Consider the following 16,329-nt stretch of genomic DNA (forward strand, 5'->3'; position numbering starts at 1 on the left):
GTTTGGACATGGATTTTTGCCCATAACTTGTTGTAGAGTTGGTCTTATTCAAAGATAGGCACACCAATGGAAAGGGAATGATTCCTAGATTACAATCCTGAAATTTCAGCCATCTAGGTGGTCTAGATCAAGAAATATTGGAGTTCAAAAATTGTCCATTAGGTGCCGACTTTGATACCTTTTAGATGCGTTTTAAGCGAGATATTCGCATTTAAAGTTTGGACATGGATTTTTGCCCATAACTTGTTGTAGAGTTGGTCTTATTCAAAGATAGGCACACCAATGGAAAGGGAATGATTCCTAGATCACAATCCTGAAATTTCAGCCATCTAGGTGGTCTAGATCAAGAAATATTGGAGTTCAAAAATTGTCCATTAGGTGCCGACTTTGATACCTTTTAGATGCGTTTTAAGCGAGATATTCGCATTTAAAGTTTGGACATAGATTTTTGCCCATAACTTGTTGTAGAGTTGGTCTTATTCAAAGATAGGCACACCAATGGAAAGGGAATGATTCCTAGATCACAATCCTGAAATTTCAGCCATCTTGGTGGTCTAGATCAAGAAAAATTGGAGTTCAAAAATTGTCCATTAGGTGCCGACTTTGATACCTTTTAGATGCGTTTTAAGCGAGATATTCCCATTTAAAGTTTGGACATGGATTTTTGCTCATAACTTGTTGTAGAGTTGGTCTTGTTCAAAGATAGGCACACCAATGGAAAGGGAATGATTCCTAGATCACAATCCTGAAATTTCAGCCATCAAGGTGGTCTAGATCAAGAAAAATAAAAGATAGGCACACCAATGGAAAGGGAATGATTCCTAGATCACAATCCTGAAATTTCAGCCATCTAGGTGGTCTAGATCAAGAAAAATTGGAGTTCAAAAATTGTCCATTAGGTGCCGACTTTGATACCTTTTAGATGCGTTTTAAGCGAGATATTCGCATTTAAAGTTTGGACATGGATTTTTGCCCATAACTTGTTGTAGAGTTGGTCTTATTCAAAGATAGGCACACCAATGAAAAGGGAATGATTCCTAGATCACAATAGTGAAATTTCAGCCATCTAGGTGGTCTAGATCAAGAAATATTGGAGTTCAAAAATTGTCCATTAGGTGCCGACTTTGATACCTTTTAGATGCGTTTTAAGCGAGATATTCGCATTTAAAGTTTAAACATGGATTTTTGCCCATAACTTGTTGTAGAGTTGGTCTTATTCAAAGATAGGCACACCAATGGAAAGGGAATGATTCCTAGATCACAATCCTGAAATTTCAGCCATCTAGGTGGTCTAGATCAAGAAATATTGGAGTTCAAAAATTGTCCATTAGGTGCCGACTTTGATACCTTTTAGATGCGTTTTAAGCGAGATATTCGCATTTAAAGTTTGGACATGGATTTTTGCCCATAACTTGTTGTAGAGTTGGTCTTATTCAAAGATAGGCACACCAATGGAAAAGGAATGATTCCTAGATCACAATCCTGAAATTTCAGCCATCAAGGTGGTCTAGATCAAGAAAAATTGGAGTTCAAAAATTGTCCATTAGGTGCCGACTTTGATACCTTTTAGATGCGTTTTAAGCGAGATATTCCCATTTAAAGTTTGGACATGGATTTTTGCTCATAACTTGTTGTAGAGTTGGTCTTATTCAAAGATAGGCACACCAATGGAAAGGGAATGATTCCTAGATCACAATCCTGAAATTTCAGCCATCTAGGTGGTCTAGATCAAGAAATATTGGAGTTCAAAAATTGTCCATTAGGTGCCGACTTTGATACCTTTTAGATGCGTTTTAAGCGAGATATTCCCATTTAAAGTTTGGACATGGATTTTTGCTCATAACTTGTTGTAGAGTTGGTCTTATTCAAAGATAGGCACACCAATGGAAAGGGAATGATTCCTAGATCACAATCCTGAAATTTCAGCCATCTAGGTGGTCTAGATCAAGAAATATTGGAGTTCAAAAATTGTCCATTAGGTGCCGACTTTGATACCTTTTAGATGCGTTTTAAGCGAGATATTCGCATTTAAAGTTTAAACATGGATTTTTGCCCATAACTTGTTGTAGAGTTGGTCTTATTCAAAGATAGGCACACCAATGGAAAAGGAATGATTCCAAGATCACAATCCTGAAATTTCAGCCATCTAGGTGGTCTAGATCAAGAAAAATTGGAGTTCAAAAATTGTCCATTAGGTGCCGACTTTGATACCTTTTAGATGCGTTTTAAGCGAGATATTCGCATTTAAAGTTTGGACATGGATTTTTGCCCATAACTTGTTGTAGAGTTGGTCTTATTCAAAGATAGGCACACCAATGAAAAGGGAATGATTCCTAGATCACAATAGTGAAATTTCAGCCATCTAGGTGGTCTAGATCAAGAAATATTGGAGTTGAAAAATTGTTCATTAGGTGCCGACTTTGATACCTTTTAGATGCGTTTTAAGCGAGATATTCGCATTTAAAGTTTGGACATGGATTTTTGCCCATAACTTGTTGTAGAGTTGGTCTTATTCAAAGATAGGCACACCAATGAAAAGGGAATGATTCCTAGATCACAATCCTGAAATTTCAGCCATCTAGGTGGTCTAGATCAAGAAATATTGTAGTTCAAAAATTGTCCATTAGGTGCCGACTTTGAAACCTTTTAGATGCGTTTTAAGCGAGATATTCGCATTTAAAGTTTGGACATGGATTTTTGCCCATAACTTGTTGTAGAGTTGGTCTTATTCAAAGATAGGCACACCAATGGAAAGGGAATGATTCCTAGATCACAATCCTGAAATTTCAGCCATCTAGGTGGTCTAGATCAAGAAATATTGGAGTTCAAAAATTGTCCATTAGGTGCCGACTTTGAAACCTTTTAGATGCGTTTTAAGCGAGATATTCGCATTTAAAGTTTGGACATGGATTTTTGCCCATAACTTGTTGTAGAGTTGGTCTTATTCAAAGATAGGCACACCAATGGAAAGGGAATGATTCCTAGATCACAATCCTGAAATTTCAGCCATCTAGGTGGTCTAGATCAAGAAATATTGGAGTTCAAAAATTGTCCATTAGGTGCCGACTTTGATACCTTTTAGATGCGTTTTAAGCGAGATATTCGCATTTAAAGTTTGGACATGGATTTTTGCCCATAACTTGTTGTAGAGTTGGTCTTATTCAAAGATAGGCACACCAATGGAAAGGGAATGATTCCTAGATCACAATCCTGAAATTTCAGCCATCTAGGTGGTCTAGATCAAGAAATATTGGAGTTCAAAAATTGTCCATTAGGTGCCGACTTTGATACCTTTTAGATGCGTTAGATATTCGCATTTAAAGTTTGGACATAGATTTTTGCCCATAACTTGTTGTAGAGTTGGTCTTATTCAAAGATAGGCACACCAATGGAAAGGGAATGATTCCTAGATCACAATCCTGAAATTTCAGCCATCAAGGTGGTCTAGATCAAGAAAAATTGGAGTTCAAAAATTGTCCATTAGGTGCCGACTTTGATACCTTTTAGATGCGTTTTAAGCGAGATATTCGCATTTAAAGTTTGGACATGGATTTTTGCCCATAACTTGTTGTAGAGTTGGTCTTATTCAAAGATAGGCACACCAATGGAAAGGGAATGATTCCTAGATCACAATCCTGAAATTTCAGCCATCTAGGTGGTCTAGATCAAGAAATATTGGAGTTCAAAAATTGTCCATTAGGTGCCGACTTTGATACCTTTTAGATGCGTTTTAAGCGAGATATTCGCATTTAAAGTTTAAACATGGATTTTTGCCCATAACTTGTTGTAGAGTTGGTCTTATTCAAAGATAGGCACACCAATGGAAAGGGAATGATTCCTAGATCACAATCCTGAAATTTCAGCCATCTAGGTGGTCTAGATCAAGAAATATTGGAGTTCAAAAATTGTCCATTAGGTGCCGACTTTGATACCTTTTAGATGCGTCTTAAGCGAGATATTCGCATTTAAAGTTTGGACATGGATTTTTGCCCATAACTTGTTGTAGAGTTGGTCTTATTCAAAGATAGGCACACCAATGGAAAGGGAATGATTCCTAGATCACAATCCGGAAATTTCAGCCATCTAGGTGGTCTATATCAAGAAAAATTGGAGTTCAAAAATTGTCCATTAGGTGCCGACTTTGATACCTTTTAGATGCGTTTTAAGCGAGATATTCGCATTTAAAGTTTGGACATGGATTTTTGCCCATAACTTGTTGTAGAGTTGGTCTTATTCAAAGATAGGCACACCAATGGAAAGGGAATGATTCCTAGATCACAATCCTGAAATTTCAGCCATCTAGGTGGTCTAGATCAAGAAATATTGGAGTTCAAAAATTGTCCATTAGGTGCCGACTTTGATACCTTTTAGATGCGTTTTAAGCGAGATATTCGCATTTAAAGTTTGGACATAGATTTTTGCCCATAACTTGTTGTAGAGTTGGTCTTATTCAAAGATAGGCACACCAATGGAAAGGGAATGATTCCTAGATCACAATCCTGAAATTTCAGCCATCTAGGTGGTCTAGATCAAGAAATATTGGAGTTCAAAAATTGTCCATTAGGTGCCGACTTTGATACCTTTTAGATGCGTTTTAAGCGAGATATTCGCATTTAAAGTTTGGACATGGATTTTTGCCCATAACTTGTTGTAGAGTTGGTCTTATTCAAAGATAGGCACACCAATGGAAAGGGAATGATTCCTAGATCACAATCCTGAAATTTCAGCCATCTAGGTGGTCTAGATCAAGAAATATTGGAGTTCAAAAATTGTCCATTAGGTGCCGACTTTGATACCTTTTAGATGCGTTTTAAGCGAGATATTCGCATTTAAAGTTTGGACATAGATTTTTGCCCATAACTTGTTGTAGAGTTGGTCTTATTCAAAGATAGGCACACCAATGGAAAGGGAATGATTCCTAGATCACAATCCTGAAATTTCAGCCATCAAGGTGGTCTAGATCAAGAAATATTGGAGTTCAAAAATTGTCCATTAGGTGCCGACTTTGATACCTTTTAGATGCGTTTTAAGCGAGATATTCGCATTTAAAGTTTGGACATGGATTTTTGCCCATAACTTGTTGTAGAGTTGGTCTTATTCAAAGATAGGCACACCAATGGAAAGGGAATGATTCCTAGATCACAATCCTGAAATTTCAGCCATCTAGGTGGTCTAGATCAAGAAATATTGGAGTTCAAAAATTGTCCATTAGGTGCCGACTTTGATACCTTTTAGATGCGTTTTAAGCGAGATATTCGCATTTAAAGTTTGGACATAGATTTTTGCCCATAACTTGTTGTAGAGTTGGTCTTATTCAAAGATAGGCACACCAATGGAAAGGGAATGATTCCTAGATCACAATCCTGAAATTTCAGCCATCTAGGTGGTCTAGATCAAGAAATATTGGAGTTCAATAATTGTCCATTAGGTGCTGACTTTGATACCTTTTAGATGCGTTTTAAGCGAGATATTCGCATTTAAAGTTTAAACATGGATTTTTGCCCATAACTTGTTGTAGAGTTGGTCTTATTCAAAGATAGGCACACCAATGGAAAGGGAATGATTCCTAGATCACAATCCTGAAATTTCAGCCATCTAGGTGGTCTAGATCAAGAAATATTGGAGTTCAAAAATTGTCCATTAGGTGCCGACTTTGATACCTTTTAGATGCGTTTTAAGCGAGACATTCGCATTTAAAGTTTGGACATGGATTTTTGCCCATAACTTGTTGTAGAGTTGGTCTTATTCAAAGATAGGCACACCAATGGAAAGGGAATGATTCCTAGATCACAATCCTGAAATTTCAGCCATCTAGGTGGTCTAGATCAAGAAATATTGGAGTTCAAAATTGTCCACTAGGTGCCGACTTTGATACCTTTTAGATGCGTTTTAAGCGAGATATTCGCATTAAAAGTTTGGACATAGATTTTTGCCCATAACCTGTTGTAGAGTTGGTCTTATTCAAAGATAGGCACATCAATGGAAAGGGAATGATTCCTAGATCACAATCCGAAAATTTCAGCCATCTAGGTGGTCTATATCAAGAAAAATTGGAGTTCAAAAATTGTCCATTAGGTGCCGACTTTGATACCTTTTAGATGCGTTTTAAGCGAGATATTCGCATTTAAAGTTTGGACATGGATTTTTGCCCATAACTTATTGTAGAGTTGGTCTTATTCAAAGATAGGCACACCAATGGAAAGGGAATGATTCCTAGATCACAATCCTGAAATTTCAGCCATCTAGGTGGTCTAGATCAAGAAATATTGGAGTTCAAAAATTGTCCATTAGGTGCCGACTTTGATACCTTTTAGATGCGTTTTAAGCGAGATATTCGCATTTAAAGTTTGGACATGGATTTTTGCCCATAACTTGTTGTAGAGTTGGTCTTATTCAAAGATAGGCACACCAATGGAAAGGGAATGATTCCTAGATCACAATCCTGAAATTTCAGCCATCTAGGTGGTCTAGATCAAGAAATATTGGAGTTCAAAAATTGTCCATTAGGTGCCGACTTTGATACCTTTTAGATGCGTTTTAAGCGAGATATTCGCATTTAAAGTTTGGACATAGATTTTTGCCCATAACTTGTTGTAGAGTTGGTCTTATTCAAAGATAGGCACACCAAGGGAAAGGGAATGATTCCTAGATCACAATCCTGAAATTTCAGCCATCTAGGTGGTCTAGATCAAGAAATATTGGAGTTCAAAAATTGTCCATTAGGTGCCGACTTTGATACCTTTTAGATGCGTTTTAAGCGAGACATTCGCATTTAAAGTTTGGACATGGATTTTTGCCCATAACTTGTTGTAGAGTTGGTCTTATTCAAAGATAGGCACACCAATGGAAAGGGAATGATTCCTAGATCACAATCCTGAAATTTCAGCCATCTAGGTGGTCTAGATCAAGAAATATTGGAGTTCAAAAATTGTCCACTAGGTGCCGACTTTGATACCTTTTAGATGCGTTTTAAGCGAGATATTCGCATTTAAAGTTTGGACATAGATTTTTGCCCATAACCTGTTGTAGAGTTGGTCTTATTCAAAGATAGGCACATCAATGGAAAGGGAATGATTCCTAGATCACAATCTGGAAATTTCAGCCATCTAGGTGATCTAGATCAAGAAATATTGGAGTTCAAAAATTGTCCATTAGGTGCCGACTTTGATCCCTTTTAGATGCGTTTTAAGCGAGATATTCGCATTTAAAGTTTGGACATGGATTTTTGCCCATAACTTGTTGTAGAGTTGGTTTTATTCAAAGATAGGCACACCAATGGAAAGGGAATGATTCCTAAATCACAATCCTGAAATTTCAGCCATCTAGGTGGTCTAGATCAAGAAATATTGGAGTTCAAAAATTGTCCATTAGGTGCCGACTTTGATACCTTTTAGATGCGTTTTAAGCGAGATATTCGCATTTAAAGTTTGGACATGGATTTTTGCCCATAACTTGTTGTAGAGTTGGTCTTATTCAAAGATAGGCACACCAATGGAAAGGGAATGATTCCTAGATCACAATCCTGAAATTTCAGCCATCTAGGTGGTCTATATCAAGAAATATTGGAGTTCAAAAATTGTCCATTAGGTGTCGACTTTGATAGCTTTTAGATGCGTTTTAAGCGAGATATTCGCATTTAAAGTTTGGACATGGATTTTTGCCCATAACTTGTTGTAGAGTCGGTCTAATTCAAAGATAGGCACACCAATGGAAAGGGAATGATTCCTAGATCACAATCCTGAAATTTCAGCCATCTACTTTGCCGACTTTGATACCTTTTAGATGCGTTTTAAGCGAGATATTCCCATTTAAAGTTTGGACATGGATTTTTGCTCATAACTTGTTGTAGAGTTGGTCTTATTCAAAGATAGGCACACCAATGGAAAGGGAATGATTCCTAGATCACAATCCTGAAATTTCAGCCATCTAGGTGGTCTAGATCAAGAAATATTGGAGTTCAAAAATTGTCCATTAGGTGCCGACTTTGATACCTTTTAGATGCGTTTTAAGCGAGATATTCGCATTTAAAGTTTAAACATGGATTTTTGCCCATAACTTGTTGTAGAGTTGGTCTTATTCAAAGATAGGCACACCAATGGAAAGGGAATGATTCCTAGATCACAATCCTGAAATTTCAGCCATCTAGGTGGTCTAGATCAAGAAATATTGGAGTTCAAAAATTGTCCATTAGGTGCCGACTTTGATACCTTTTAGATGCGTTTTAAGCGAGATATTCGCATTTAAAGTTTGGACATGGATTTTTGCCCATAACTTGTTGTAGAGTTGGTCTTATTCAAAGATAGGCACACCAATGGAAAGGGAATGATTCCTAGATCACAATCCTGAAATTTCAGCCATCTAGGTGGTCTAGATCAAGAAATATTGGAGTTCAAAAATTGTCCATTAGGTGCCGACTTTCATACCTTTTAGATGCGTTTTAAGCGAGATATTCGCATTTAAAGTTTGGACATGGATTTTTGCCCATAACTTGTTGTAGAGTTGGTCTTATTCAAAGATAGGCACACCAATGGAAAGGGAATGATTCCTAGATCACAATCCTGAAATTTCAGCCATCTAGGTGGTCTAGATCAAGAAATATTGGAGTTCAAAAATTGTCCATTAGGTGCCGACTTTGATACCTTTTAGATGCGTTTTAAGCGAGATATTCGCATTTAAAGTTTTGGACGTAGATTTTTGCCCATAACTTGTTGTAGAGTTGGTCTTATTCAAAGATAGGCACACCAATGGAAAGGGAATGATTCCTAGATCACAATCCTGAAATTTCAGCCATCAAGGTGGTCTAGATCAAGAAAAATTGGAGTTCAAAAATTGTCCATTAGGTGCCGACTTTGATACCTTTTAGATGCGTTTTAAGCGAGATATTCGCATTTAAAGTTTGGACATGGATTTTTGCCCATAACTTGTTGTAGAGTTGGTCTTATTCAAAGATAGGCACACCAATGGAAAGGGAATGATTCCTAGATCACAATCCTGAAATTTCAGCCATCTAGGTGGTCTAGATCAAGAAATATTGGAGTTCAAAAATTGTCCATTAGGTGCCGACTTTGATACCTTTTAGATGCGTTTTAAGCGAGATATTCGCATTTAAAGTTTAAACATGGATTTTTGCCCATAACTTGTTGTAGAGTTGGTCTTATTCAAAGATAGGCACACCAATGGAAAGGGAATGATTCCTAGATCACAATCCTGAAATTTCAGCCATCTAGGTGGTCTAGATCAAGAAATATTGGAGTTCAAAAATTGTCCATTAGGTGCCGACTTTGATACCTTTTAGATGCGTTTTAAGCGAGATATTCGCATTTAAAGTTTGGACATGGATTTTTGCCCATAACTTGTTGTAGAGTTGGTCTTATTCAAAGATAGGCACACCAATGGAAAGGGAATGATTCCTAGATCACAATCCGGAAATTTCAGCCATCTAGGTGGTCTATATCAAGAAATATTGGAGTTCAAAAATTGTCCATTAGGTGCCGACTTTGATACCTTTTAGATGCGTTTTAAGCGAGATATTCGCATTTAAAGTTTGGACATGGATTTTTGCCCATAACTTGTTGTAGAGTTGGTCTTATTCAAAGATAGGCACACCAATGGAAAGGGAATGATTCCTAGATCACAATCCTGAAATTTCAGCCATCTAGGTGGTCTAGATCAAGAAATATTGGAGTTCAAAAATTGTCCATTAGGTGCCGACTTTGATACCTTTTAGATGCGTTTTAAGCGAGATATTCGCATTTAAAGTTTAAACATGGATTTTTGCCCATAACTTGTTGTAGAGTTGGTCTTATTCAAAGATAGGCACACCAATGGAAAGGGAATGATTCCTAGATCACAATCCTGAAATTTCAGCCATCTAGGTGGTCTAGATCAAGAAATATTGGAGTTCAAAAATTGTCCATTAGGTGCCGACTTTGATACCTTTTAGATGCGTTTTAAGCGAGATATTCGCATTTAAAGTTTGGACATGGATTTTTGCCCATAACTTGTTGTAGAGTTGGTCTTATTCAAAGATAGGCACACCAATGGAAAGGGAATGATTCCTAGATCACAATCCTGAAATTTCAGCCATCTAGGTGGTCTAGATCAAGAAATATTGGAGTTCAAAAATTGTCCATTAGGTGCCGACTTTGATACCTTTTAGATGCGTTTTAAGCGAGATATTCGCATTTAAAGTTTGGACATAGATTTTTGCCCATAACTTGTTGTAGAGTTGGTCTTATTCAAAGATAGGCACACCAATGGAAAGGGAATGATTCCTAGATCACAATCCTGAAATTTCAGCCATCAAGGTGGTCTAGATCAAGAAAAATTGGAGTTCAAAAATTGTCCATTAGGTGCCGACTTTGATACCTTTTAGATGCGTTTTAAGCGAGACATTCGCATTTAAAGTTTGGACATGGATTTTTGCCCATAACTTGTTGTAGAGTTGGTCTTATTCAAAGATAGGCACACCAATGGAAAGGGAATGATTCCTAGATCACAATCCTGAAATTTCAGCCATCTAGGTGGTCTAGATCAAGAAATATTGGAGTTCAAAAATTGTCCATTAGGTGCCGACTTTGATACCTTTTAGATGCGTTTTAAGCGAGATATTCGCATTTAAAGTTTGGACATGGATTTTTGCCCATAACTTGTTGTAGAGTTGGTCTTATTCAAAGATAGGCACATCAATGGAAAGGGAATGATTCCTAGATCACAATCTGGAAATTTCAGCCATCTAGGTGATCTAGATCAAGAAATATTGGAGTTCAAAAATTGTCCATTAGGTGCCGACTTTGATCCCTTTTAGATGCGTTTTAAGCGAGATATTCGCATTTAAAGTTTGGACATGGATTTTTGCCCATAACTTGTTGTAGAGTTGGTCTTATTCAAAGATAGGCACACCAATGGAAAGGGAATGATTCCTAGATCACAATCCTGAAATTTCAGCCATCTAGGTGGTCTAGATCAAGAAATATTGGAGTTCAAAAATTGTCCATTAGGTGCCGACTTTGATACCTTTTAGATGCGTTTTAAGCGAGATATTCGCATTTAAAGTTTGGACATGGATTTTTGCCCATAACTTGTTGTAGAGTTGGTCTTATTCAAAGATAGGCACATCAATGGAAAGGGAATGATTCCTAGATCACAATCTGGAAATTTCAGCCATCTAGGTGATCTAGATCAAGAAATATTGGAGTTCAAAAATTGTCCATTAGGTGCCGACTTTGATCCCTTTTAGATGCGTTTTAAGCGAGATATTCGCATTTAAAGTTTGGACATGGATTTTTGCCCATAACTTGTTGTAGAGTTGGTCTTATTCAAAGATAGGCACACCAATGGAAAGGGAATGATTCCTAGATCACAATCCTGAAATTTCAGCCATCTAGGTGGTCTAGATCAAGAAATATTGGAGTTCAAAAATTGTCCATTAGGTGTCGACTTTGATAGCTTTTAGATGCGTTTTAAGCGAGATATTCGCATTTAAAGTTTGGACATGGATTTTTACCCATAACTTGTTGTAGAGTCGGTCTTATTCCGCATTTAAAGTTTGGACATGGATTTTTGCCCATAACTTGTTGTAGAGTTGGTCTTATTCAAAGATAGGCACACCAATGGAAAGGGAATGATTCCTAAATCACAATCCTGAAATTTCAGCCATCTAGGTGGTCTAGATCAATGTGATGTACTCGGAGTTGTAGTTAGAAGTGAACTGAACTTTATTTTCTCATTCTTAATACTAAGTATAACAATTCGTCTTATAAACTATTATAATTATAATTCATTGCATAAGGTAGCATTTACACTTGGTACTCGACACCTCCCATCTTAAGTTTGAATATTATATACACATGAATCAAAAGAAATGTAGTTAAATATAATGTACATATGTAAGTTATTTATTATAAACAAAAATTCAATTACACATATATGTATTTTACTTTTATTTTAACCATTATTTATATTCAATATTTCAATTCATGAAATCTATTTTTTTTTTTTTTTTTAAACAAATACAAATTAATTACCATAGTAAGTACTTTTATTTTAATCAAAAAAAAACTTTATAATTCGTTCTCTCAATAGGTCTTAAACCTCTACTAGAACGTGATTCGAGAATCGATGGCTCAGCACCATTAGTTGCGATAACAGCTTCTGAATCTGCATTGACTATCGGCTCTGCCGTCACCCTGGCTGTTTCTTTAGGAGAGTTATCTGCCCTACCATCGATCGATTTTGGTGACGCATTTGATGTGCCCGATATCATTTGATTCGAATGTCTTTTAATTCGTCTTTTATTATGAGTAAGAACACAACTATACGATCGTGAGCCAATACGTTTCTTTACGGTAGCTGGTTGCCAACCGTCCTTATTCGGATTTGAATAATCGCGCACGTAAACATTTTCACCTTCTTCAAATTTAACATTTCTTGAGCCTTTAAAATTTTTAATGTTTGATAATTGCTTATCACAGATCTTTTCTCGCACCAACGGTGGTTTCATTAAACTAAATCGGTTTTTTAACTCTTTACCAAGCAATAACTTTGCTGGTGATTCACCAGTGGTGCAGTGTTTTGCACATCTATAATCGAACAAAAACCGATTTAATATTAAGTCCATATTTTTGCTGCCACCACCAGTGTCGTTTAAAATGGCCTGCAACGACTTTTTAAGTGTTTTTACAAAGTTTTCTGCTTGGCCATTGGTTGCCGGATGACCTGGAGCGGTCAAAATATGCTTAATGCCATTGTTTGCCAAAAACTGTTGGAAGTCCAACGAAATAAATTGTCTCCCGTTATCACTTACTAATGTGTCAACTAAACCAAAACGGCAAAAGACGTCTCGCAGTTTATTGATTGTAAATATCGATGTCATTTCATGAGTTTTAAAAACTTCAACCCATTTAGAATACGAATCTATGATGATTAGAAAATAAAATCCATTTATAGGCCCAGCAAAATCTACATGGATTCGAGACCAAGCTGATTCAGTGGGTGTCCATGGAATTAAAGGACATTTTTCTGGACTCGACTGAGTAAGCTTGCAAGAAACACAACTCGAAATCATTTTCTCAATATTATGGTCTATTTTAGGCCACCAAACATACGAACGTGCCAATGCTTTGGTTTTTACTATGCCTAAGTGTGACAGATGTAATTCTTTCAATACCTCTTCACGTAATTTAAATGGAACAATCGTTCGATAGCCCCATAGAATACAATTGTATTCAACCGACAATTCATTTTTCTTATTACGAAAAGGGCCAAATTCTTCGCCCATTAACGCATCAATTGTACCACTATTTATCGCATCTACCAATTTTGAAAGAATCGGGTCGCGTCTAGTTTCTTTTGCAATATTTTTGAAATCTAGTTTCAACTGGTTATCTGTTTCAACTAAATTTATATATGAAAAATCGTTACTTATTTTGCCTACTTCTTCTTGCGGAATCCGCGATAAGTGATCGGCTTGATTAAGTTCACCTTTAATATATTTGATAGAGTAATCGAAACCAGACAAAATAAAAGCCCATCTTTGCATCCTTGCTGCCGCCATAACTGGTAAACCTTTATTCTCACCAAAAATAGCCAAAAGTGGTTTGTGATCAGACTCTAATGTAAAATGAACGCCTAATAAATATTGTTTTAATTTTGAGACGCTGTAAACTATAGCCAATGCTTCCTTTTGAATAGTACTGTAGCCTTTTTCTGTTTGTGAAAGTGCACGAGAAATAAACGCAATTGGTTTTCGAACACCATTTGCAAAAATATGTGACAAAACCCCTGCTACCGCTGAATTAGAAGCATCAGTTGACAAAACTATTGGAATTTTAGGATTAAAATGTGTCAAAACCTGATCCGACGTTACGTCTTGCTTCAATAACTCGTACGCTTCTTGGCATGTTTTTGACCATTGGAATTTCACATCTTTTTTCAACAAATTATATAAAGGTGCCATCTTATGAGCAAAATTAGGAATAAACTTTGAGTAGTAATTAATCATACCCACGAAAGCTCTTACTTCCGACACACATTGTGGAATTGGGGCTTCTAATACGGATGCGATTCGATCTTTATTCTTGCTTAAACCAAAACGATCGATGTTAAAACCTAAGTATGAAATTCGTTCCTTGAAGAACTCACATTTACTTTCATTTAGACGTAACCCGACAGAATCTAATTTTCCTAAAACAAGCTCAAGTGTTTTCATATGATCTGCGGTGGTGGCACCCGTTACAACAATATCATCTAAATAATTGATTGCATTTGGAATACCTCGTAAAAGAGTTTCAATTGTTTTCTGAAAAATAGCCGCAGCCGGCTTTACTCCGAAGGGCAAACGTGTCATCTTGAAAACACCAACATGCGTGCTCCAAGCACATAACAATTGTGAATCTTCATCCAACACTAATTGATTGTATGCGTTCGACAAATCTAATTTTGTAAAATGATTCCCCTGAAGTGATGTGAATAATTCGTTTATAAGCGGTAATGGATATTTTACATCCATCAAAAACTTATTAACCGTGGTTTTGTAGTCGCCACAAATGCGGAGGTCGCCATTAGGCTTAACGATTGGTACCAAAGGTGTACCCCACTCTGCATTTTCGACAGGGATTAACACACCAGTTTTAACTAAATTATTTAATTGATTTTCAATATTACTACGCCATGCTAAAGGCACCGGACGTGGCTTGCAAAAAACAGGCTTTGCATTCTCGCTTATACTCAATTTAATTTTATTACCCTTATATGTACCAAGTTCATTCTTAAAAACGTTGCGATATTTGCTTTTAATTCGAGAAACTAAATCGTCTTGTTTGTGATCATACCGAATCGAATTAATTTGTGATAAAGTCATATCAAAAAGTTGCATAAAATCTCTGCCCAAAATGGGCGGACTGTTCGTGTTACTAACGATTAACCGCAATTCACGTGTTCGCTCGCGATATTTAACAGTTGCTTTGAACTCACCCACAATTTGTATAGTTTCCCCGTTATATGCACAAAATCGATCAACGCAGGGCTTCAAAATCTTGCGGTCAAAAAACTTATCAAAAATTGATAGAGAAACCAGGGAACAAGCTGCGCCGGTATCCAACACAAATTCGAGCCAGACTTGATTAACTTTTACTGCTTCTGTAAATGGTGTAGCCACCGCTTCTCCAGTAACACTGAAAATAGAAAAATTTGAAAAGTTCGAAATGTAATCAGAAGTTGTATTAATATCTTCATTGGAATTAAATTCACTACTTAAATTATTTGATACTTCTACTAAATTAATTTGTCTGCTACTGCTGCATACGCTCGCCAAATGACCCACTCTGCCGCACTTGTTACACGTGCTCGATTTGTATTTGCATTTTTCACTGGTGTGGTTCTTCCAGCCACAATGTGAGCACCGTCGCCGTGAACTTCCACTATCTTTGCTGTTGTTGTTGGAGCTGTTCTGCTTGTTGCTGCTGCTTCGCTGACCACGTTGGTACCTTTTCGATACAAAATTAACCTCTTTTTGCGTTTGTTGTTGCTGTTGCGTGATTAATTTTACTTCTGCTGCCATTGCCTTTTTTAAGGCTTCGCTCAATTTTAGTTTTTCATTTTCTTCGCACAAACGTTCGAAGACTTTGCCTTCAAAGCCGGTAATAAATTTATTGAGCACGAATGCGTCTAATTGCTGCCCAAATTTACAATCTTTCGCTAATTTTTTAAGACGAGCGAACCACTGTGACGCTGTTTCTGTATCCGACTTCTTTGCTTCTAAGAAAGTTCGTCTTTCTCGAAAAACAATTACAGGAATTGAATATTGCGTGTCCAACAAATCCTTCAATTCATTGAATGGTTTTTTGGAAGGCAGAACTGGATCGCATAGATCTTTAAGTAAACCATATGCTTCCAATCCTATTGATTTTATTAAAATCGCCACTTTCATGTTATCTTCTGTGACTGCACTTTCCAGAAAATGTGAATCTAATAGTTCACACCAATTTTCCCAACTATCGACATGCGGTCGGAACTCCCGTACGCTGCTTGAAGTAGTTGTGGTTAATATGCTCTCGTTTACTGAGGTCATCTCGATTTTTTTTTTATTGAGACCACGACTAACTTTGTTTAAATAAAACTTTTCTTTTTTTTTTTGTTAAAAACAAAGGAATTCTAAAATTTAGATCCTCAACTGAGATTGGTTGATCACGTGGAATGCCAGTTGATCAGAAAAAAAAAATTCTTCTTTGACTATCAGTTCGTGTCCTCGTCGCCAATTTATGTGATGTACTCGGAGTTGTAGTTAGAAGTGAACTGAACTTTATTTTCTCATTCTTAATACTAAGTATA

At 36.8% G+C, this 16,329-nt stretch overlaps 1 protein-coding gene across 1 annotated transcript; it reads right to left on the reverse strand.

Moving 5' to 3' along the window:
- Window positions 1–12,093: 12,093 nt before the first annotated feature.
- Window positions 12,094–16,069, reverse strand: LOC129953504 (uncharacterized protein K02A2.6-like; the record flags this gene model as incomplete). Its single annotated transcript, XM_056066744.1, has 1 exon — window positions 12,094–16,069. A coding segment is annotated over exon 1 (3,976 nt), but the record flags the coding sequence as incomplete, so codon positions are not given.
- Between the last annotated feature and the right edge of the window lie 260 nt (window positions 16,070–16,329).

This window comes from Eupeodes corollae, unplaced genomic scaffold, assembly GCF_945859685.1.
Source record: "Eupeodes corollae unplaced genomic scaffold, idEupCoro1.1 scaffold_596, whole genome shotgun sequence".
NCBI lineage: Eukaryota > Metazoa > Arthropoda > Insecta > Diptera > Syrphidae > Eupeodes > Eupeodes corollae.